Consider the following 24756-nt stretch of genomic DNA (forward strand, 5'->3'; position numbering starts at 1 on the left):
GATAAATTACTATTCTAAGGTTTGACTGTAGTGCACTTGCGAAAACCCATCACACATTTTCAATTTTGGCTTAGCGTCAAAGTGTCGATACAAGAAAGGCGAAGGCAATGTATCATTACAACTATTTCAGTAAATCTTTACACGTGACTGATTGAACGATAATATAAGACATACAAGAAAAAGATGAAAATCATTACCAACTTTACAGAACGAAGCCTGCGGAGGACTGCGAAGGACTGTGGAGGTCTGGGTCGGATACCGCCAATATCAAAATCTTTATTACCGAGCTGAATATAATACTATTATGAAACTTAAAAGGATAATACCTGCTCCACATCACTGGGACAAATGCTTTAAAACACGAACGAGATGGCTTCAAAACATGTATTTCTAAAGGTTCCAAATTACTAGGCCTCTAAGCGTATAAAACAAAATGAAATCTAGAGGTACTGAGGCAACTTCTAAAAATTTTGACGTTTAAAAAGTATACAATAGTATTGTTTTGTGACGCAACCTGTTCACAAATCCTTGTCAAAAACATTACCGGAATTTGCCACGGACTACGAATCACAGCAAAATAGGTTACAATTTACAACACATTATTTCAATGACAAGGGTTTCGAAATTCTCCAGTGCACGGGTGCGTCATCAAAAGCATTATAAAGAACACTTCTAAAGTGATACATCAAGCAACAAAAGTGCATTATTTGCGTCCCTTTTTATTTGGCTGCTGATTTCGGGGTGGTGTTATCGGTCGTCCTGAGTTAAGTCCGCCATACTGGTACTTTGCTTTCTTCTCTGCTGGTTTCAATATCTGAAGAACAGAAACAAAATATTTTACAAAAACATACTGACGACGTGACTGTACTAGACGTCAAGGGTTCACCACTCAAAAGTCAATGGTTTTCAAGTCAACGAAGTAGGCTGGCTATAGCTACCTAGAAATTTGGTTCATCATTCAACGTCTCCTAGCTATGTTTGAAAGTAATTGTTGGGGAGACAAACTAGAGAGTCTTCATTGATTGAGGCAACCCTCCGTCCTAGAGTCTAAGCACGCGCATGGAACGGAGTCGCTATTACGCCTGCGTAGCTACAGGACGGAGGGTTGGCTCATACATTTGAGATTTTCTCTTCTTCGTTTTCCCAACAGTACGTAAACTGTTCTCGGGATGATACCATAGCTTTGTTTTCCGAAAGATTTTCATTGGCCGAGTTCAGCCTGCAAATGCTAAAGAAGGTCGGCATTCTGAGCCTCATGATTCTTATAGGCAATTTTAAAATAAAAAGCGCATTATTTTGATGAAAGAAATTATTGGGCAGTGACATTGAATTTTCCTTTGACCATTGTATCCAGCCTCTAATCACAAAAGATTAATAGAAAGCATTAAATGTGCATTAACTCTACGCTTTTTGTTCTCGTGGGTTTCAAACCCAGATGTTGCCTCCCGGCTTTGCCACAAGACTGCATAATACACTGCACAAACAAAGACAGAATGCCTTATATACATATTCTTAGGATACTGTATAAAATGAAGATGGTTACCTGAAAAGAGCACATCAGCGTTTCGTCGACACTCATCATTCCACCAGCATTATCAAACTCCCCGCAGTAATTTGGAGCTGAGAATAAGGTGACCAATTGTCTTTTGGCGAAAAACTCGTAACCATCTTCAACCACCTTGAAACAGAGAAAAAATCCACTCAAACTGTTCTTGCGTGTTTTTATTCTTCAAACTATTACCATGAAAAAATGGTGCGTCCAGATTATAATACACTAAAAAACTGAAAGGCTGGCTATCTGTTTACTGGGTTTGTAACTCAGGTTCCAAATATTCCCATTTATAAGAGCTTTGACAATAACGTGTAGTCTTCTGTGCAACTTGCCTTCTCACATTTTATTTGTCTGCTTCAAATAATCTCAATTTTCTGGCGGTACAAAATTTGAAAATGGCTTTGTAAAAGCAAACAGTTTACAACATACTAAAAGCATTTTCGCCTGACACTCCTCAAATCATGAAACGTCAGAATGAGGGTCCGAAAGAGCATGATGGAAAATATATACCCAGTTGTGGATCGGATTAGGCCAATCAGAAAAACGTAAACACACGACTAGCATAGTTGTCCAGTCAGTGCCGCGTGCCTAAAGAAAAATTGTCACTGGAGCCCGAAAGAGAAAACAAACAATGGCAGCTTTTTCGTTTGTATGTAGATTGATTCCAAAACGTGCGAAGATCGAAGATTTGAGAAGATCTCTTGCATACAGAAATCCTAACTTTTTTAAGATAAAAGACATTCTTTATATGCTTTTCACGCAGTTATCTTTAAATAAATTAAGAAAAAAATGAAAACAACAAATGTGCAGACAAAGAGACATCTTTCTGACCAACTTAACATCTTAGAGGAAGCCAGTTTTCTTTTAAACAAAACATAATTTGTGACCACTATCATCTCCCGCCTGCTTCCTAGAATCTTTCTTTAAAACACAAAAACCATAAAAACCTGGAACAAACCTGGTGAGCCCTGCAAATAAGGTCTAGGTCGTGTTTGTTCAAAAACTTTCCAACAATATCTGTTCCAAAAGTGAAGGAGACACCACGGTCGTTTTCTCCCCAACCTTGAATATCTTTGTCGGGATCTGACCAAAGCAGGTCGCACAACAGACCTAAAATCCAAGTTGCAACCAAATTAAACTACACGTAACAAACTTTTTTTTGGCGCAAAACCTAGGGCTTTCAACAGCAGAAGTTAAAGGCATTGAATCATGATAAAATGGATTGGGTATACCCTAAGTGCCAAAATCCGCTGAGTCATGATTTCCATGACTGCGATGCTATTGGTTGACCTTGAACTGGTCACATGAACTCAACTCGTACTGATTAACAAAACAGTTTCCATCAATAGCAAGTTGTCAACAACGGATGCCAATATCACATGAAACAGCAGCGATCACGCCGAATCCAAATAACCCCCTATAGAGAAGGCCTATTTACCATGACTCAATGCCTTTAAGGTGCGCGACCAAAGTGATAGCCGCTGCACTCGCATACCTCCAACTAGTTTATTTTCTTTGGTATACGCGACCCACTAGAACTCTGAGTTATAGATTCTACTGTGCCCCTTTTCCATTTCTACACACCGTTTTGACGCATTTCCATGCTCGGTATCGCCAAGGGTATCGTTGAAAGACAAGCAAAGAACAAGAGAAAACTTCTTAAAGCATTGCAAGTAAAGGGAAGGTAATCAAAATGCAGCACTGGTAGCCTTTTCTGGAAAGGAACAATAGTCGAGAGTTACTGAAGAATCCAATCTGGTTTTTTTTGTTTCTTTTTCAAATGTTTACATCTTCATATTGAACAAATGTGAAGGAAAGGACAAAACAAAAACGCTGTTGACAGGTTTTCATATGAAATGTGAGCAGGTCCTCTTTGAATGCAGACAATCCAAAACACCTTCTTTCGCAATCTGGTGGTCAAAATAAGACGCATTATAAACATTTGCATTTTCTTATTTATTGCTCATCTTCATTTACCGCTTCAATCTAATTTCTCTGTAGCTTCTTCCTTTCCACAAGTAAGATGGCCTTGTTTTCTATCATGATAGCTGTAAGAGTATACAGAAACTCATACTTTATCACACAACAATGCTACAATCACTGCCAAAAGTCTTGAAACACTAACGTAGGTTTTCAAAGCAAAATTAAGCCACCCCCCTCTCCCCCTAGGAACAATGTTGATTTATTATAGAAAATTGAAAGGGGTTATGGAGTACGCTTTTTCTTGTGGTTTGTTTGATATTTTTTTATACTTTCAATATCGTTTCTGGGGAAAGGGGGACGAAAGAAGTAGTATTCGGGAAAACAAATGAAAAATAGAAACGCACAGAGCAAAGTGTTGGGTGTTCCAAGTAATTTTGGCAGTGATTGTACCTACGAACAGATGCCTCTGCTTGCATGGGCATCTTGCAGCCTTCTGGGCTCCTGCAATTATGCTCGTGCATTTAGCACCGGCACCCCACGAGACTCTTTGAGACGAAGAGTAATTCACCTGATATTACTGATATCATCTAACCTGACCGTTGCAACTTTTATTTTAATGTTGTTCAATGGCTTAACAAAAATTTGGGGTAAGCGTAACAAATTGGAATCTGAGTTTCTCAATGTAGACAATCTTGAATAGTTTTTGCTAATCGTTAATGGTACCACTTCACCACTCTCTTTGTTATGATGCAACAACTGCAGATTCTCAGTCAGATCTTACTGGTTGATTTCTCCCTGATGGTTGTGTAGAACAGAAAACTTTTTTACTGATTTTCTAGAGAAGTTGCTGTGAAAAGTGGCACTGTGATTTCCTTAAAAAGAGCTACTATCCAACCAACCTTTTTCCATAAACAGTGCTAACATTTAGGGCTGACAAGAACTGAGCTAAGAACTCCACAAACTCTATCTTTGAAAAACACTGATAAACTCAAGGGAAGATTGCTTTGCTGCAAATGATCATGATGACGTTTGCAGACTTTATACGAGTTCATATAAGTAGACACATTAAAAATCACTGTAGAGATCCTCATGAAAATTTAAATATTCAAGGTAGAAGCATGCTCACCTGTATCAGGAACATCAGTTGGTCTCATAATTCTCCTTATCTGTTCCATTGACTGTAAATCAGGAGATAGACCTAGAGTGAAAATTTCACAGAAAATTTTAATTATACAGCAAACATTGTGCAAACTGGCTATAGTTATGTGTGAATAAATTTAATAGAAACTAGAGAATATATATATATAGTAGAAATCTTTAAAAATTTGTTAGTAGAAAACAATTATATAGTTTCAAAAAAACAAATTTCAAAAAAGGTATATACATATCTTGTTTTTGCATTAACTAGCACAGGAAGCAATAAACGTTATTGCGAAATCAAGAAATCTGAAGAATCAACAAAAATTGTCATTCCTAAATATAGCTCCTGCCCAGGCCCATTAAAATGGGGGGCAGGGGGCAATTGCCCCTCGGCATGTAAAAGAAAAGGGGCCCACTAGTAATAAAACTGTCTCTACTAAAATATGACTTTCAATATGACTTCCTGTGAAAGTTTAATGATGCTTTTCGAATACAAATAAAAAAGTGAATAAAGAACATCTTGTGTATTTCAGACGGGTATTGAATGCAATTTTGGTTTATTTTCTTTTTCATAAGTTGTGAAGGGCACAAGCACTGAGCCTGCACCTTGGCCCCAGGTGCCTCAGCCACCCTGCTTCTGGCAGTGATTTTCAATAGCTAATTAACAGTTGAAATTTAGAATAGAGTATATAATCAAATACGTATACAGCCTAATATTTAAACAACACTTTTCTCCTAAAAACACATCAAATCTGTTGTAACCATTGCAATCTTCAAATCTGGTCAAATAGAAATACATGGTAAATCTTAAGAACCAACAATCAAAACTATGATGAAAAATCATTTGGGTTTTGGAAAAGCAAAGGTTTTAGAAAAAGTGCTGATACCTCCATGCATGCAAAGAATCTTCTCATCAACTATAGCAGCTATTGGTAAACAGTTGAAACAATCTGTAAATGTTTTCCAAGATTTTACACTGAACCGTCTCTTGCCTGGAGAAAAAGTAAAAGCAAGATATGTAATTAAAAGCAACTAAAAAAGAAGTGAAAGTAAAATTTGAGTAGGGCTGCAGCCCTTTTTTCACTGAATTTTATAGGATAGCTGATCTTAATCACATCAGGTCTATTGCCACAATATCTAAAATGGATTCAGCAATTTTGCTTTTTGATGAATTTGATGAATTTTGATTAAAGTAATGAGAAAATCTTTGTCACAGGGAGTGACTCAAGGATAGGAATATCCTGGGAGAAAATACAAGCAAGCTACACAGCAGGAAACTGGGCAGCATGTGAATGGTTTTGGATTTGAAAACCTGACCAGGTAGCTTAGTTGAATGTTTTTCAACAACTGTGTTAAGCACACTATAGTACAATGAAAATTTTTTGTGCGCTGTGGAAAATTCTCAAATTTTACTTTATTTGAGGGTGTAAAAAATTGAAGAAAAACCTTGTGTTTGTTGGTCATGGATCAGTATTGTTGGTCATGGAAAGTTACGGTATTGTTGGTCATGGATCTTTGTCTTAATTTGGTTGTGTCATTTGCTCGCCCCTTTTCAGTCAGGCCTTACAAGGAGAGGTGCTTGATCGAGCGCCATTGCCTCCACACTCCCCTTGCAAGTTCTAAGTGCTTGATTATATGAGCACCTTCAGCGTTTCAGAAAAACTATTTGCGATTAATATTGGGTATTTACAAACAAATTGTAAAGTTAGCTGTCAAATTACTATGATAAGTAAAGAAATTTCCATCTCTCCTAAGTTTTCAAAGAAAACAATGAAGAATTAAAATCGTTTCTAAGAAACACGCACTACGTTGTCACGTACTAAGAAACAACTTTTTGGTTCAACCATTACAGCCGCATCATTCTCTCGAACTTTCATAGACGAGCCTTATTTTCATAGAACATGTGCCTTGGGGAAATTGTGGTTTCGCTAGTATTAATGCAAAATAAACTGTGAAACTCAGAAAGTTTAATAATGGGGAAAGGAGGGCGTAATTGGTTTCAAAAACAAAGAAATAAGCAACCGCCACTAAGTCACAAGGTGCTTGAATGAGCCTCTTGATCAGTTTGGTGGCTCATTTCTCTGCTCTCCTGTTGTTTGCCCATTACAAAGCCTGCTTTCAGTATATTTAATCATGTCCTGTATATTTGGCAGTATATTTGGCAGTGCAACATTGGGAACACAATCCTGAATTGTTACTTCATGACACCAAAAATGTTTATTTCCCCTGAGCTTTTATAGAAAAAGTTGACAGAAATATACTTTATTCTGTTGGGGGCACAATGGTTGGCGAGAAAAAGGAATAGAAAAACTTGAATACTGTGATGGTATACACAGAAACTTGGGGGAGAAGGATAACATGAAGGACAGGAAACAAACTAGAATAATGGTAAATGTGTTTGCTGAAAATTAACATGATTTCTTTCTTTGTCAAACAACTTGTAAAAATATCTCAAACAATTTTTGGGGTACAGAACTTGAAAATGGCTTTGAAAAAAGCAAAAATTTCACAACGATGTTTGCTTTTTTTAAAGCCAATCCTAAAGAATGTTTGGCTCTATGATTGAGTCTCAGCCTGGACAGATTCACTAAAAAGGACAATATTTGTCACAGACAATTTCAAACTTTCACTTAATAAGCATGATCTTCCGAATAATTTCATCCTTACCCACATACCCCCAAAATTTTAACACCTACTGCATCCATGTCTCAGTTTAATAGGAGATAAAAAACCTAGATATAAATAATTGACAATTATCTCTAATATCAACTAAAAAGACAAGAAAATTATCAAAAAATGTAAGCACATACATTCATCATAGAAACCATAGATTCTGTTGATGCTAGCACATTCATGATTGCCACGCAAAAGGAAGAAATTCTCAGGATATTTGATTTTGTATGCAAGTAAAAGGCATATGGTTTCTAATGACTGCTTTCCTCTGTCCACATAATCTCCAAGAAATAGGTAGTTTGCTTCTGGGGGAAAACCTCCATATTCAAACAATCTCAACAAGTCAGAAAACTGACCATGGATATCACCTGCAGAATGGAATTGAAAAAAAGTAGGTAGTTTGCACACTATTACAAATAAGAATAAGAACACACTAGTACAAACAAGAATTGTAAAAAGAACACACACAGGTATCAACTAGCTTAAAGATAATTTAGAAGACTGTATCAATGAGGAGATTAAGATGATACAACTTCATTCATGCGATTTGTACCAAAAAAGTTGTAAAAATTAAGCCCATGCGAATCTCAAATTATATCATAATGAGTGGTTTAAATGAAAGGTAGAAAGTTCATAAATTTGCATAAATTTTTCTTTTCAGTAAAGGACAGAATATTGACTTTCCTTGGCAATCAAATTCTGAGAACAGTAACAGTTCTATAAAAGAAACAAAACAAAGACCCAATCTTCCAAACAATAATGTCCAACAAATTAGCATACAGAATCTAGTATATTTTGGCACATCGAAACATCAGAAGTTGGTCATTACCACAAATCTTTAGTGGGGCTTCTAGCTCTAAGAGAATTGGCTGACTCAGGAACAACTCTCTTGATTTGAGACAGAGACATCTAACTTCAGCTTCGGTCATCTGTACCGTTTTGCCAGGTCTTCCGCGAGCTGGCAAAGGAAATTAAAACATAATTTAGAGGAGAAAAAGAAAATGGTGTAATGGAGGCACCATTATCCCCTGCAAAAAAAACAGATGGGCCCCTATTCATCGACTGCAAAAAGGTCCCATCTAAGGGTGTACGGCCCATCAAACTCAATGGCAAGGACTGTAATGATACTTCCTTGCTAACTAGGGAATCTGAGTTACATGGTTCAGTAAGAGCGCGTTTAGAACTTTTGTAAACAAAGTTAACTGCTGGCAAGTCTAAAAACATGGATATCTTGGGGGCAACTTTTGATCAAGGGCCTTTAGTCTCCAAACTAAGGTGTGCTAAACTGTGTTATGCCACTGTATGCAAAATCACCAACTCATCAAAAAATTCATGCAAAATGCGAAGAAACTGCAGCCTGTTTTAAATAAGGTAAAAGAGCCAGTTAAGTCTTTGGACATTTGATGATAAAAAACACAAGGCCAGCAATAGAAACTTGAAATAAAACAGACCCTCACTTTGTTAAATGTTTGTTAAAAGATACCAAACGGTATTGAGTTACTCAAATCTGCCAGTTTGCTGACACAAGTAACAACCACTTCAAATTAATAGAAGCTGTAAAAATCCTTCTGTTTTTAATTTTTTCCATGGAATTTAACTTGTTGCTTCTGAATGATACAGTTTTGCAATCTTAAAATGATGTTGATATTGATAACTTGACAACTGCTCACTTTTGAGCATTAGTACATCTCAGTGGTGGAAATTCATTTTTCAAGTGGGGGGGGGGCAATGCCCACAAAGCAAGCAAATTTGCAGATAAATGACATAATTTACTGACAAAACTGACAATTTAGCAAAACCTGGGGGCAGTTGCCCTCCACACTCCGCAATTTCCAACACTGGTACACCTGCATTAGCATTGTTGAGCTGATTGATCCCTATCTCATATAATATTAAGGGACCAACATTCTATGGTGTGAAAAACAGTTTGCAGTCACATCTGTCCATGCAGCTGTGTTTTCCAGCCTTTTCCCAAATAGGATGTAAAGGATGTTTTTTCCAAATACTTTTGAGGGTTTAAAGTGAAAAAAGTGCAAGAGTAATGTCTCACACAATCTTAAACTTGATTAAACTACAAAAACCGAGCTCAGGATTTACTGATATATAACTTTTTTATGCTTTTAATTTCCTAACAAACAACAAAGACATATCATTACAGGCACCACCAGTCTTGTCTTGCACTACTGCCATAACACAAACATGCAGCCCTCTTTTTGCAACTTCTTTCCATGGTCCTTAGATTAATTTAATATATGTTTTGCATCAGAAAACGTTTAGATTCATTTATCTGGCACAGAAACAAATTTTGCCTTAAAAACCTCAAAGGCACTATATAGATTACTCAGAAAAAAATGTAAAGACCCAGATTTCCAAAACTTCCTTTTGGTCTTTTGTAATCAAGTTTCCTTAGCATTGTTATTTAAGAAAGATCTATAATGACTTTTATTTTATCTCTGAGTTACAAAACAATGAGTGAAGGCCAAAAATGAATTGATTATCATTCATTTCACAGAAAGGCTCTATGGTTACCAGAATTTTGAGTTTGTGAAACTACCATGGTAACAATAAGGGCGTTTCAGCCAAATTTCTAGGCCTGAAATGGACTTTCCTATTAGGTACCTTAGCAGCCCCAAAAATTGCAAATCAGGATGTTTAGTCTTTTTTCCAATCACTGTGATGGGATCTGCCTTAGGCTAGGTTCACATTGCAAGATATTTTTGCACCTCATCATGTATGCTGATCTTTGCTAAACTGATCCCTTACAGTGTTCAGAATGCAGGTATTTTGACAAGCAGAAACTAACATTGCGAGGCATTGTAACTTTGAAATAAGCAATTAGTTAATAAACAAGAGTACGCAAGATGGATTTTGAACTGTTCATTTTGGAATTGGAAAATAGTACCCTAAGCACTATAACAGGGTTTTTTACTGCTAATTACAGAACAGAAGTCACAGAAATATTGTTGTAAATGGCTTTGAAAAAAGCAAACATTTAGTAAACTAAAGCTTTTCAGCTGACACTCTTCAGAGTTCAAAATGTCAGAACATAGATCGAAAACTCTATGCTAAGAAATATATATATATAAATAAATAAATATATATGTTTCGGATTATTGGTAAAACCCGATCGTTGTTCCACTTAGCAGTTTTAGAATCTATCTACATAAGCACGAAAAAACCGCTACTGTGTAGACAAAAGGAGTTTGTTTTCACCTTAGGACTCCATTGGTAACATTCTCAATAGGCAAGCGGCACTGATTGGTCAACCTATACAGTAATGTGCTCGTGTTTCTGATTGGCCTATTTCGATCCACAACTGGGTAAATATATTTCTTAGCGTAGAGTTTTCGATCTATGTTCTGACGTTTTAAACTCTGAAGAGTGTCAGACAAAAAGCTTTAGTTTACTAAATGTTTGCTTTTTTCAAAGCCATTTGCAAGTTTTGTACCACCAAAAGATTGTTAGAAATATTGTTCTGAAGTTTTGTTCTGCTTGGCTTTGGAGTAATATCTTTCATGCTAATTTTTGAAAAATTCAAAATACAGCTCTCCGGGATTGTTATTGATCCATTTTATTTCCACTTTACAGTCCCTTTCAGTATCAAACAACCATAAAATTCTAGTGTGCATGCCTTGTGACTGCATTAAATCTGTACTTCTTAAAGGTACCAGTATGTAGCCTGTATGTAAAATTCTAACAAATGTAGCCTGCCAGGAGACTTTACAAATAAGAGAAATCATAAAGTCTATGCAGCGCATATTTTCTTATATCCAGTACATCACCGTATCCCTAAAGTATTGTCTTTGCAATCTTTTAGCATTGGCATGATTGTTTCAAAATGAATTTCAATAATTTGTAGTAGACAAAAGTGCTTGCAAGGATGCCAACAAAACAATGGCAAAATGCCTCACTTGAATCAACAGAAAGACTTACCCCATAGTTATGGAAAGACACCCCCAAAGGCATATCATGAAACAAAAATATATAATCATGATTTGTTTCTTAAAAAGTTCTGGAGAGACATCTCATAGGCAATAAAGGGAGAGAGAAAATCTGAGCTGTTGAGCAAAATTTACAATTTATATATTCAAATTTGCAAAGTCTACATGCAGGTTATAACAAGTGGTGTTTCTGAAAGGTTTCCTTATATTTTTTGAGTTACCATAAATGTAAATGATGAGCTACACAAGTCAGAAGAGACTTGAATTTTTAAAGCATAGTCATTACCAGAAGCATGTAATCAATTTTGGCTCAGTGGGTTCATGGGTTATACCTAAACCTACATGTGAACATCATGCCAGATATTGGCAAGTAAATTTTGAAGCTGCACCAAATATTCTATACATCTTAATGCAATTGCCAAGATTTTGCATAGAAACTGTTAATTGTCTTTTCGCCAATACTGGTTCTTAAAAGTGAAACAGGCCACAACACAGGCAGCAAAACTGTCAACTTTGTTAAGGTCAACGCAACAAGGAAATTATCAATTTCATCCTAATATCTCCATGGATTCCAACCTGGTATACATATGCTAATATTTTTTCTGATTTTATTTTTGGCTGCTAGACGTTTCAAGTATATAACTTATAAACTAGAGAGGCTAACAGTCAAATAAGTATAACATGTAATTTTTAAGCTGACATAGGTTAGACATTGACATGAAACAAAAACATGAAATTTTTGGCATACACTAATTTCAACATGAAGATTCCAATTCTATGATCCATTTTTGGCAAATGTGAAGATAAAAACTACCCAGAATTGCAAACAGGTGCAATGAAAAGTAGAAGCAATCAAACATTGAGGTAAACGTTGGTCACAAATATAAAATATGGTATGTAGATATTAATCTGATATTATGATATTTTTGCTTGCGACTTAATCACTGAGCATGGTTCATGAACTATAAAAAGATTTTTCGGAAAATACTTTAACCTAGGCTCTAGGCACGCATGCAAACAAAAATATACAGTCTATAAGAAACTTTGACTGAGACAAGTTCCTTTAATTTTACAGCCTTCCTTCTTGATTTTGCAAGGACTTCTCTTAAACAAATGTATATTCTAACAAGCAAATTTATGAACGGAAACTCAATATGGCGCACTGACACCGTTTGCAAATTTAGGTCACAACAATTTCGGTTGCTTCTCGGAATTGAAAAAGGTTGGCATCTAAAAAGAATAAAAACGTTAACCTTGATCTGTGAAGTTGTCTGGTGATTGAAGAGGCGTAGCAATTATCGTTTTACGGCGGATATAACAATCGGAAAGCTACCGAAGTGCGGCCTAAAGCCAAAGTTTGGCGGTTTCAAGATGGGCAGGTTTCTATTGAACGTAGCGTCCTAGTTTCAAAGAAAAATATCTAGGTTTTTACCTTCAAGAAGTCGCCCAATAAGATTATCAACGTTCAGCTCCTGTTCAGCCATTTTCTATAAGGTATAGCTTGGGTATCGCAGAAATAACTTAGAAGATTGTTTTACTTTATCCAAGCTTTCGGCGACGAAATCCCAATCAATATCGAGGAAGGGGACGGGGGACTGGGCTCTAGACATGCCCTGGCCTGTGTTCCAAGCGCTCTGGGCACTACGAAGGCGAATCCACAATTCTTCTTGTGCAGAGCAGATAAAAGCAGATCGTGCAAATTGTGACAAAAGCATAAAAGATTTGGCAGACAAAGATACTTTGTCACACTGAAAAAATTAGATTTGACCCATTTTAAAAATTGCCCCTAACCCCCTTTTTTGGAGCAAGAAACAGATATTTACATAAGATTTGGTAGGTATAAGCAATTAAGTGTACTGAACAAGACAAGAGTTTGAAAATTCTGTATTATGCCCCCAGCCTATTATAGACGGGGGGTAATAGAATCCAGTCACCAGACCCCTGTGTTTGTTTACTTGTTTTACATCGATCATTTACTTCTAGCTTACATTATACAATATCATATGTACAAAGCAAAGTAATCCAAATCGATAAATGACTACACGAGTAAATGAATAAATACATAAATGTACATAAATTGAAAATTTAAAAGATCTACTGGCATGAATAACATTTGCAGTTTGGGCCATTCCACTTTTTTATCATATGTTTGAAGGTTATGGAATTTTCTGCTGATTTTACTTCATTTGGTAGCCCATTCCAAATTTGAGGTCCCTATGATTGTAGGCTATTAAAGCCAAAGGCTACTTGGTTTGGTATAAAATTTTGTAAATAATTTGAATATCTTCATGATTAATTAGAGGATCTAATTAATTGAAAGACGGATTGAGATTTTTAATGTCTTGAAAATTTAGATACAAAGAACTTTCATGCGGGAAACATGCATTGTACAACACCTTTCTGGCTTCAAAAGTTAGCCACAGTAAGAGATGAGTTGATCATTGTATAAAACCTAAGGGCGCGATTTTGGATCTTCTAAAAATTTTGAAAAGATGTAGCTAATGAGAAGTTCTGAGTCAAATAATGTTCTGTTCTGAGTCAAAACATTGAATTGTGATGCAGCTTTTCTGCAAAGTTCAGAAATATGATGTTCAAAATTTAGTTTGTTATCTAGCTGAATACCTAGCCCCTTTGTTATCTAGCTGAATAGCTATGTTGTTTTCTTTCATGGAAAGGATATTAACACGAGGCAAGGCAGGTATAGTCAATTTGATGTTGTGAATCTGCTCCCAGCTCACTGAATCCTGCATAGGGCATTGATTCACGAAATACACTTGACAAATGTATCAGGACGACCACCTCAAAGCGATATGTTGCTAGCTCTATGCACAAAGAACAACAGAAGTGGAGCCTAACGAAATGATTGTTGGCTGAGATTTTCGATTTCAATTTGACCTAATTGCAAAAATAATCATAAATGGAAAAGAAATATAAAAATAGCAACTTATTTTGATAAATAAAACTTGTTTTATCTTATACTTTGTCGGATGACCTCCAGGACTCTAGACAGCTGCTTTTTGCAATGGAATTGACTGAAATAACTTTGCAACGAAATATCTTTGGATACAGAATGAAATTTCAAGAAAATTTTAAAGGAGTTCATTTTTTGGTTATAAAAGATTGCATTTCTCGAATAACTCCACACACAGCGCCAGCTTGTCGACGCCATTAGGCCTAATAAATGGTTGGCCGGCCATGACCTACTCATCCTTGAATTTCATTCGGAATTTTGAACTTGCTGGTCTTGTAAATATTAGACTCAAAGATTAATAATGTGTCTACCGGTGTCAGATTAGGTGATAGAAATATCTGCGCCCTTTTATATGCTGATGACTTAGTTTTATTAGCTAATTCTGCTGATGATCTGCAATCCCAGTTAAACGAGCTAAAACGGTTCTGCATGCCCATTAATATGCATACATCATCGTCCGCCTTCTCCGCCTACGGCAGATTGCGCAACAACATGTGACAATTGTCTCGGTCTTTGACTGCGTTGTTCAGCGACATCAGGTTTCGTCCAGTCCAAAGGCTAATGTTGTCTCGCCATCGTTTACGTTGTTTTCCTCTACTTCTCTTGCCTTCTGTCATTCCTTCGAAGCAGATTTTGCTTACGCCTTGAGTACAGCGTTTGGTGTGACCGTAGAGCTTCAGGACTTTTGATTTTTATTGTGGATGTGATGGGAATGAGCTTTGTTTTACTAAGGAGGTCTTCAATTCGCAGGCACGTAAACAATAGGGGGCGTGGGGGGCGTAACGCCCCCCAAAGTTTGGAAAATCCAGTTACAGTTGGAAACTTAACAGTTGACTTGGAAATTTTTTCTTAGGCCCAAACTTGTGAATTTTATATTTTAAGAAGTTTTTTTATTTTAAATGTTAAAATTCTAAACATTAAAATTCACAGGCTGTAGCTCACACCCATCCAATCGTTTTCTATTGTGAATCCGGTCTCCACTGGATCCAAATTGCACAATTGCCCCGTTAGCTTTCTTTCTGACGGGAGTTGAATCAAATTACGAACAGGCAAGGTGAATTTCCGGATAAGAAACTTGAAACTTTACAGTTTGGAATAATAATACCTGCATTGATCAGAAAATATTAGAGTGGGAGTTTTTTTAAGAAACTACGAGTAGTTAATTCAATAAAAGATTAAGAATCTTTCAGAACTAAAAATTCTCAACGCTTCTTTTAAAAAACGAGTTTATGCTAAACTCCCCCTGTTATTTGTTAATGTCCTTGAGTCCTTATCATAAATTCCTATCACAAAACTGCTGTGAAGCAAGAACACATTGCAAAAGCTGCAGTAGAAGTATTTGATCAAAGAAGAGTGTTTCATCTTTCGAATCAGGCATATGCACAAGTTTGTTCTCAAATCATCATTTCAATTGTAAAGAATGAAAAGACATTTGGCCCTCTGAAAATTGTTAGTGGTTTTCTTCGATCAAGAACAAAAATAAAAGGCTCAAATTCTCGGTGCTTCTATATCGTGAAAAAATGTATTTTAGATAAAATTGATCAATTGATCTGAAAGAATACTACTAATCATTAAGTATATCTAATACTGGTTTTGCTTAAATGTTGCTTTACTTCTTACAGTAAGTTTAAATGTTTGTTTCATGTTAATCAAAATTTAGAGATTTAGGCTTTTATGCTTTAGGCTAATTATTGAGTAAAGTTTTGGTAATTATAAAGAAAATAGAACTATGGTGTTCGGGCTATTCACAAATATCAATTTGGTAGGTACAGTACTGGTCGAATGAAACATTTCTCACTTAAAGTTGAAATTTTCATCCTTCCACGCCCCTCCAAAATTAGCAACTTATTTTCGTCCCTGTCAATTCGCGTATGATCAGATAGTCGTTTGTTTGTCATGAATCTCATCATATGATTTTGGAAAACGACAAGTTTTTGCTAGGATTCCGAGGTCCAGTTAACACATTCCAAACCATAGAGTACAACCGGCATCACATAGGTGTTAAAGATCTTCGATTTCAGATGATATGATATCCTTTTCGATGTTAGCGCTGCTTTATTCTTGTTAAAGGCTGCCCATCCTAGGCCAATTCGATGCTGGACGGCGGCCAGTCCGTCATTTTGTGAGGAGAGTCTATGGCCTAGGTAGATAAATTCAGTTACTTGAGAGATTTGATTGTTATAAATGGTAAGATGAAGGTTTGTGTTGATTTTATCGGTTGTCATGCACTTGGTTTTGGCGACATTGATTTTCAGGCCGACGTCGGCTGCATATTTAGCTAGGAGATGAAGGAATGTTTGTAGTTCGTGACGCGAGTTACTTATGACAGCGATGTCATCTGCATAGTTCAGATTGGAAAGAGTGTGGCCACCAATCGAGAAACCATATGAGCATTCATTTTCAACTTGAAGCACAAGTGCTGCAATGACGATGCAGAATAGAATGGAGAATGGCAGATAAAACATCACCTTGTTTGACTTCTTTCAGAATATCAACGCAACGTGACGTTCTGATGTCTGTTTTGATATATGCTTTTGAGTTTTCATAAGGTTGTTTCAGAAGGTTGATGTATTTTTCATTGATTGAGGTTTTATCTAGGAGGCTCCATAGGCAGGATAATTTGACACTGTCAAAAGTTGACACTGTTTCGTGAAATCAATGAAAGTAATATGCACGGGATTGTTAAATTATATGGATTTTCAATTATTTGTTCCAGGGCTAATATTTGCTCGATGGTTCCTCTGCCAGGTTGGTAAGCAGCTTGTGTCGTTGGGAAAGATGCATATAGGTCTGCTTTGGTTCTGGTTGCAATTATGCTAACGAGCTTCTTTTAGTTGTCAAAATAGAGTTCTTCAAATAACTTTGCCCAGTGTTCAAGGATCTGATCTTTGTTTGTAAGAACGGCTCCGTCACTGTCTTTGATACCCCAACTTATGTTTTTAGGTTTGAGTTAAGCTTTTTCAATGCAGCATGGTACATCTTATTTGGTGGAAGGTTATTGAGTTTTTCAATACTACACTCAATATGATTTAATTGGTCCTTTTTCACGAGTTAATTGGATTCAGCTTTAGCGATCTCATATTGCATAGATGATGAGCCATGCTCTTTTCTAATTTTGTGTTTGTTGGAGATTGCTAGTTTTGTTTGCTGTGACATCCATTCTGGAACGGGGTCAGTGTTCCTTGGGAGTGTTTCCTTCGAGGCATCATTTACACCGTTACATATTGTGTTGTATATGGTTTCTGAGTCGGTTTCTGATTTAAGACCAGCAAAACGGTTCTGCAAGGTTATCTGGAATTGTGCAGCTATTTTTGGGTGTTTGAGTTGTTCTATGTCAAGTTTTGGAACAGGCTTTTTCCTTTGTGGCCAGGAGAAGCTCAATCTGATTTTTGCGAGTATCATGCGATGGTCTGATATGTCGGGGGTATTTAATGCGCAACTGTCTAGTACATTTAGTCTCACTGATAGTTTTCGCGAGAGGATGAAGTCTATTTGATTCCTGGTCTTGCCATCAGGTGAGGTCCAAGTAAATAGCTTTTTCTTTTGAAACATGGTATTGGTGACTAGCAGATTATTTTTCACACAGAATTGGGCAAGGAGTTCTCCTCTGTTATTCACAATACTTGGGGTATGTTTGCCAATTGCTGATGGGAAGGTATCGTGCAGTTCACCTAGTTTACAGTTGAAGTCCCCCATGATGAAAAGGTGGTCTTTCTTCGGGATATCATTGACAATAGATTGAATATTATCATAGAGTTCTAGGATTTCTTCGTCTGGGTGAGATGACGTTGGAAAATAGCACTGTATGAAGACTAGTCTTGAGAATTTTCCTTTCAGGCTTAGGAGAGCAAGTTTGTCAGAAATTGTTCTATAGTCTTCTATTAAAGGAAGACATGTTTTTTTATAAGAAAGCCAACGCCGTTTGATCGTGAAATCTCATTGCAAGAGAAGAACAGTTTGTGGCCGGTTGTTTCATGGATTTCAATCTTGCTTTCTTTAACTTTTGTTTCTGAGAATCCAACAATGTCCCATTTTATGTTGTTGAGTTCATGGAGCATTGTATCTAAGGAGTGGTTGTTAAGGTCGTTGATCGTTCGTGGATTGTAGGTGCAGATGTTAAATGTTCTTCTTGATATTGTTTTTCCTCTGGTCGCATGTATCATACCAGTCCGAGGCTGCTGATATGATCCCCTGGTTGCATCTGTCACACCAGTCCGGGGCTGCTGATGCGCCCTCCTGATCGCTTGGCGAGGGTCCGGAGGTGGCCCCCTCTGGTCTGATATACTATGGTTCGACATTTGATTCCATGTTGATTTCATAATCCATACTCTTCCGTGCTGGTTCAAGACAAGTTGGAAGAGAGTGATTTGTTCGTGTCACCAAACACAAGGAGATTGCCTTACGGGGCTGGTGGGTTCTCCTGCCCAGGGCATATTGCCAGCACTACAGTCGAGTTGACAAAATAGGGCTGCCTAAGAACGGTTTGTCAGAGTTTCACCATTTCCCAGGCACGGGAGGCTTGGAGTGTGCTAACACTTGCCTAAGGTGTACATTCAGACTGATGGAGGGAAGGAGGCATCTTAGGTCTCCATTCTAGACCGGCTGAGGCACAGTCTAGCCACTAGCTACTAATATGTATACAAAGCTCTTCAAATGTTAATTAATGATGCAGATTCCGGTGTTTCTAATTGAGTCAGTATTGCCCGTTCCCTGATGGCCCTTTACAGAATACATACAATCGATAACTCCTCTATCGTGAAATCAAAAGTGTCTTCCCATTTTAGGGCAAAAGTTCTGGAAAATTTGAAAGAACTTATTATCATTAATGAAAAGTTTAGTACATACGCATCCTTCAAAACTGTTTATAAGTTTAAGCATTACTTAGACTTGATACCTAGCAAAAAGAAAAGATCCAACTTTGCAAAACTACGTCTCAGTGCTCACAACCTCAGGATTGAAACAGGGAGAAATGGGAAGAATCCTATTCCTAAGATTGATAGAAAATGTCCGTATTGTCAATCTTTTAATAGAATTGCTGTGGAGGACGAAATTCATTTTTTATTAGTTTGTCCCCTTTACGAGACTGCTAGGAATTTTTTGTTATCTATGACATATTGAAAATTTCCCAAATAATCATCCCTTGACCTTTGTGATAAGTTTATTTGGTTGTTGAGTCAAGAAGAAACGGATTGTCTGATATCGATAGCCAATTTTATATCGCTGGCTTTTGAATCACGGGAATCTTTAGAGAAGGCCTACATATGTGCATATCCTCGTAACGTAAACTTTCTAGCTTATAATCATTCTTTCATCTGTTTATCTTTGTATTAGCTGTTTGCTGTTCTCTGAGATTTATTGGTAATTTGTAATTATGTTAACTTGTAAGTATAACTAATTGTGTTGGCGATGGGCCATTTCGGCCTAGAAGCCTTATTGTAAAAATAAGTAAATACAAAGTGTTGTAGACTTGCTGCAACCAAACTTTCTCGCAATTTCAGCAAGCACGCTAAACCCAAGTTTTTCATTGCTTCTCATTCTCTTTCTGGACATATTTATGTTTTCGGCATTGAAATAAAAACATTGATACTTTCGATTTCTCCGTGGTTCAAACAATGTTAGAAAGCTATTTCGAAGCCGCCATTTTGTTATTCATTGTCCTAATAAGAAAGTGCGGAAAAGCTGGTAAACTAGATGATCTTTATGTGAGGAAAGCCTTTAACGCGAAGCTATTTTTAATGCACTAATCATAATGTACAAATGATAAATTCTTTTAAATCGTTTGCTAGGGGACGCCCAAGAGCCTAAAGCAAATCACTAACAAAAAGAGGGAAGGATTAGGAAAAGAGAGCGGTAAGATCAAGTTTGCTGATTTTAGTTTTAAAACAAGGCTTCACGTTATTAATGTAAGAGTTTGGGAGGCAGGGAGTGGATAAACTTGAGCGATGTCTCAAGGCACTTGGGATCATACCTCTGATCTCCTAGGAACAGTGTCTATGGTAGAATCTTTGAAAACATGAGGGCAGTCTAATTGTCTTGACCACAGTTTCTTCAAATGTTGCCGTCTTAAATTCAAATTGAGCCACGTTCAAACACAATTGTGCTTCCGTATCGTATGGAAGTACAAATCAGAAAAAGGCGTATGAAGTATTTCCATGGATAAAGAACACAGTGCTAATTCTAGGCGACAGTATGTTATCCCACATTAATGAAAGAACACTGCATCATCGGTACACCACAAAAGTAAGGAGTTTCCTGGGAGCCACCGCTGATGATCTCCATGATTACATCCAACCACTGTGCAGGAAAAAACCAGACAAGATCATGCTGGTCGTTGGTACAAACGATATCTCTAACAACTCAGTGAAAGATGCTCTGGCAAAAATCGTATCCCTAACCAAACTCATTCTAAGTAATCTTCCCAACTGCCAAATAACCATATCGGAAATCATCCAAAGAAAAGATAACCCACTACTCAATACAAAAATCAACGAATTCAAAACCATAAACGTCGATACTATACAGCAGCAAAACATCAAAGAACAGCACCTTGCAAGAGACGGTCTTCATCTTAATTTCAGAGGTAACAGGAAATTGGCACTGAACTTAACTCAAAAACTTAGATCGTCTTCATTTTGATTAAACAAGGATGACTCGACAGAAATATATGAAAGCAAAAAGAGATTTCATAAACATAATAATAATAGCTTAAAAAATTTGAATAACATCAATATAAATACAGTAAATAGAAACCCCGAATCATACGTCCATGAAACCGTAGATGAAAAAATACCTGATTCCTGCGAATTAAATACAATTGATATTCTTAAGAATATTAGGATTAAAAATAAAAAGGGTCTCGTAATAGCATACCTAAACATAAACTCAATCAGGAATAAAATTGAACCATTAAAATTAATGGTTTCAAAATATGTCGACATTCTTACAATCGCCGAAACTAAAATAGATGAAACTTTTACAACAAGTCAATTCATGATCGAAGGCTTTGGAGAACCTTTCAGAAAGGATAGAAACAAAAATGGTGGAGGCCTTCTTACCTATGCAAGGGAAGGGATCCTTGTAAAAGAGCTAACAAATTACAAATTTCCTAATGACATTGAAATATGCACCACCGAAATAAAACTTAGAACAAAGAAATGGCTACTACTTAGCATATATCGCCCACCCTCCCAATGCCCAAGCTATCTCTTTGAAGAGATCGAAAAAGGAATCGATTTCTTCGGCAACAAATTTGAAGATCTTATCGTTATGGGCGATTTCAATTGCGAAGTGGGTGACAGCGCAATTAAGGCTTCCATGGACACTTATAAATTAGTTAACTGGATCAAGAATCCAACCTGTCACAAGTCAGACAACCCATGATGTATAGATTTGATACTGACAAACTGTAAAAATCACTTTCAAAACACGACTAATGTTGAAACAGGGTTGTCTGACTTCCACGTAATGATACTGAGCATACTCAAAGGTGATTTCACCAAGAGAGGTCCCAAAATACTTACATATAGAGACTACAAAAAATTCGATATTCCGAGCTTTGGATCTGAAATTTTGAATCATCGAATACTAAACTTTAGAGACTACGGCAGTGTTGATATCTCAGTCAAAAGTCTTCTTAATAAACATGCCCCCATTAAGAGAAAGTATGTTCGTGCAAACGACGGGCCATTTATGACGAAAGAATTACGTAAGGCAATATGGCATCGTAGCAAATTGTAAAATAGATATACTAATAACAAAAATGAGGAAATCATAAAGCATATAAACGGCAAAGGAACAAATGTGTAAAGTTATTACGTAATGCTAAAAGCAGTTATTTTAGGAACCTAGTTTTATGTAATTTTACAGATAATCGCAAATTCTGGAGAGCGATAAAACCGGTCTTTGCAGAAAAGATAATAACAACAGCCTCCATTACATTGGAAGAAAATGGAGAATTAATTAGTGATGACTGCAAGATTGCAGAATTATTTAACTAACACAAGATCTAGGAATTCAACAAGATATAGCTCACATATCAGTTACAGATGGTATAAATGACCCAGTTGATAAAGCCATTGAGAAATATAAAAAACACCCAAGTATCATAAAAATAAGAGAAATGTACCCTGACCCACAGCCCTTTGAATTTAGGGAAGTTAAGAGTGGGGAAATTTGGGATTAGATAAACAAACTTAATACCAGAAAGGCCTCAACAATAGAAAGTATACCTGCTAGGATATTTAAAGAATATTCAGACATTTTCTCTGAAATTTTACAAAGAACATTTAATGAGGACCTATCTAATATAACATTTCCAAAAGAACTCAAATTAGGAGACATATCATCGTTGCATAAAAAAGATGATAAATTCAGAAAGAAAAATTATAGACCAATTGCTACTTTACCGTCAGCATAAAAAATATATGAGAGAATCATGGAATCACAAATTACTCCCATCGCTCATGGTTTTCTATCACCACTACTATGTGGTTTCAGAAGGAATTATAGCACCCAACGTACATTACTCAGATTCATAGAAAATTGCGAAAAAGCTCTAGATACTAAACAACAGCCAGTGCACAATTGATGGATCTGTCAAAAGCATTTGACTGTCTGAATCATGACCTAATGATTGCTAAATTCAATGCTTATGGTTTTAGTAGAAGCGCCTTGAATTTCATATTATCGTACCTTAGCCAGAGGAAACAAAGAGTCAAAATAAACGGCTCTTACAGTGAATGGAAAACCATAGTGTAGGTGTGGCACAAGGATCAGTTTTGGGACCTCTCTTGTTCAATATATACATAAATTACATGTTTATGTTTATATCAAATAGCCAAATACGCAATTATGCTGATGACACAATGCTATATGTCATCCACTAAGACATTAAGCAGGCTATTAAAATACTAGAACAAGACATAGTTATTATGAGAGAATGGTTTCAAAATAATTATATGAAAATGAATGGGGACAAATGCCACCTTATAAATTTTTGGTAAAGGCAGCAATGACACATCTCTGAAAATAGATAAAACGATAATTAAACCAAGTAAAGAACAGAAACTTGTTGAAATAAGTATTGATAATAATTTGTCGTTCAAAGGACACGTACAATTGATATGCAAAAAGGCCAGCCAAAAGCTACATGCTTTATCCCGAATCTCCAACTACATGGATGATAGAAAAGTAAAACCGACCATGCACGTCTTCATTTTATCACAATTTAGCTACTGCCCTTTAATTTAGATGTTTTGTGATCGACAGATGAACAACAGAATAAACAGAATTCATGAAAAGTCTTTGCGTCTTGCCTATGATGACTATGAATCAAGCTTTCAAACTCTTCTTGAAAAAGATAACTCGACGTCTATCCATGAAAAAAAATCTGCAATTGCTTCTTACAGAAATATATAAAACTTTACATAATCTCAACCCAAGTTTCATGAAAGAAATCTTTACTGAAAAAAATACATGCTATAATCTTAGAAACATATCCCGAATATCGCTATCAAAACCAAAATCAAATTGTTATGGTATAGAAAGTACAACTATTATGGGATCTAAGCTCATGCAAGAGCTTACAAATGACATTAAAACATCCTCTAGCCTCGCAATATTTAAGAAAAAGATTAAAGCTTGGAAAGATACAAAATGCAACTGCAGACTATGCAAACCTTACGTTGCGCAGATTGGATTCTTGAAATAGTCATCGAATAATTGTGTATTTTTATCTAATGAGTCATCCTTTTAATTTTGTACATTTCCTATATCATTTTATCCATTCATGGTAATTAATTCAAGATTTGTAAATGTAGTATATATAGTAAGCTTTAATTAGCTGTTATATTAGCTAAAAAAATTTTGCTTCGTCTACTGTAAATAATTTTATAATAATTTTTTTTTTTAAACATCTCATTTTCATTGAATACATTTTAAATTTACAATTATACAACTCGCTTTCACAGGCATCATATAATTGGCTTATCTGCATTACAATATTTTAAAGTCAATTAGTTCGGGGCTTAGCCATGGTTTGTTTCGACGACAGAAGATATAATAGGTGCAGCGGATAGAAATGTTCATGAGTTTCATCAAGATGGATTTAGTTTGATTTGAGTCAAAATTAAGTTGGTGTAGCATGTCAGAGAGAGAGGTAGATGATGTTCTCAGAATGCCAAGGGCACTCATAGAAAGGTTAACAAAGATAACACGTTTATAGGCAGGGCTCAGTTCTTTGATAAGATCGCTATATTTCCTAGCTTTTCGAGTACTGTTTTCGTCGATGTTGCTTTCGAACCCAACAGTAAGCTCTAGCATGTAAAGGATTCGATCTTCAGTTACGAAGACAAGATCTGGTCGATAGGAGTCGCCTATGATTAAAGAAGGTGATAGAAATGAAGGCAGGTCGGTGTAAAGTGAGCTGTTTCTAGGTGTTGAAAGGGTTTTAGCCAAATATAGAAGTACAGAATCATGTCTCCAGGTATACCTACCATGTTCAAGATAATTCTTGCAGCTAGAGACTATGTGCTGTAATGATTCTGATTGGAGACAGA

The 24756-nt window shown here is 36.3% G+C and overlaps 2 protein-coding genes across 2 annotated transcripts; both read right to left on the reverse strand.

Annotated features, from left to right (window-relative positions):
- Positions 1-110: 110 nt before the first annotated feature.
- Positions 111-12822, reverse strand: LOC135686017 (serine/threonine-protein phosphatase PP1-beta catalytic subunit). Its single transcript, XM_065202165.2, has 8 exons — positions 12662-12822; positions 8118-8246; positions 7426-7656; positions 5503-5607; positions 4602-4673; positions 2511-2662; positions 1544-1678; positions 111-814 (listed from the first exon to the last, which is right to left on the reverse strand). The coding sequence occupies exons 1-8, from the start codon at positions 12711-12713 to the stop codon at positions 704-706; spliced, it is 987 nt and encodes a 328-aa protein (XP_065058237.1). The 5' UTR covers positions 12714-12822; the 3' UTR covers positions 111-703.
- Positions 12823-17251: 4429 nt separating this feature from the next.
- On the reverse strand, positions 17252-17896 carry LOC135686887 (uncharacterized). The gene has a single exon (XM_065203267.2). The coding sequence runs from the start codon at positions 17894-17896 to the stop codon at positions 17252-17254; it is 645 nt and encodes a 214-aa protein (XP_065059339.2).
- Positions 17897-24756: the final 6860 nt, after the last annotated feature.

Source organism: Rhopilema esculentum, chromosome 10 (assembly GCF_057945365.1).
Source record: "Rhopilema esculentum isolate cy_ngs chromosome 10, ASM5794536v1, whole genome shotgun sequence".
NCBI classification, from domain to species: domain Eukaryota; kingdom Metazoa; phylum Cnidaria; class Scyphozoa; order Rhizostomeae; family Rhizostomatidae; genus Rhopilema; species Rhopilema esculentum.

What these genes read in the sequence shown, in the direction of transcription:
- LOC135686887 (XM_065203267.2), bottom strand. Translation starts at nt 17,896, where the DNA reads ATGGGGGACTTCAACTGTAAACTAGGTGAACTGCACGATACCTTCCCA.
- LOC135686017 (XM_065202165.2), bottom strand. Translation starts at nt 12,713, where the DNA reads ATGGCTGAACAGGAGCTGAACGTTGATAATCTTATTGGGCGACTTCTT. An exon ending in TATTGGGCGACTTCTTGAAG is followed by an intron (nt 8,247 to 12,661) that starts GTAAAAACCTAG and finishes TTCCTTTGCCAG; the next exon opens with CTCGCGGAAGACCTGGCAAA. An exon ending in AGCCCCACTAAAGATTTGTG is followed by an intron (nt 7,657 to 8,117) that starts GTAATGACCAAC and finishes TCCATTCTGCAG; the next exon opens with GTGATATCCATGGTCAGTTT.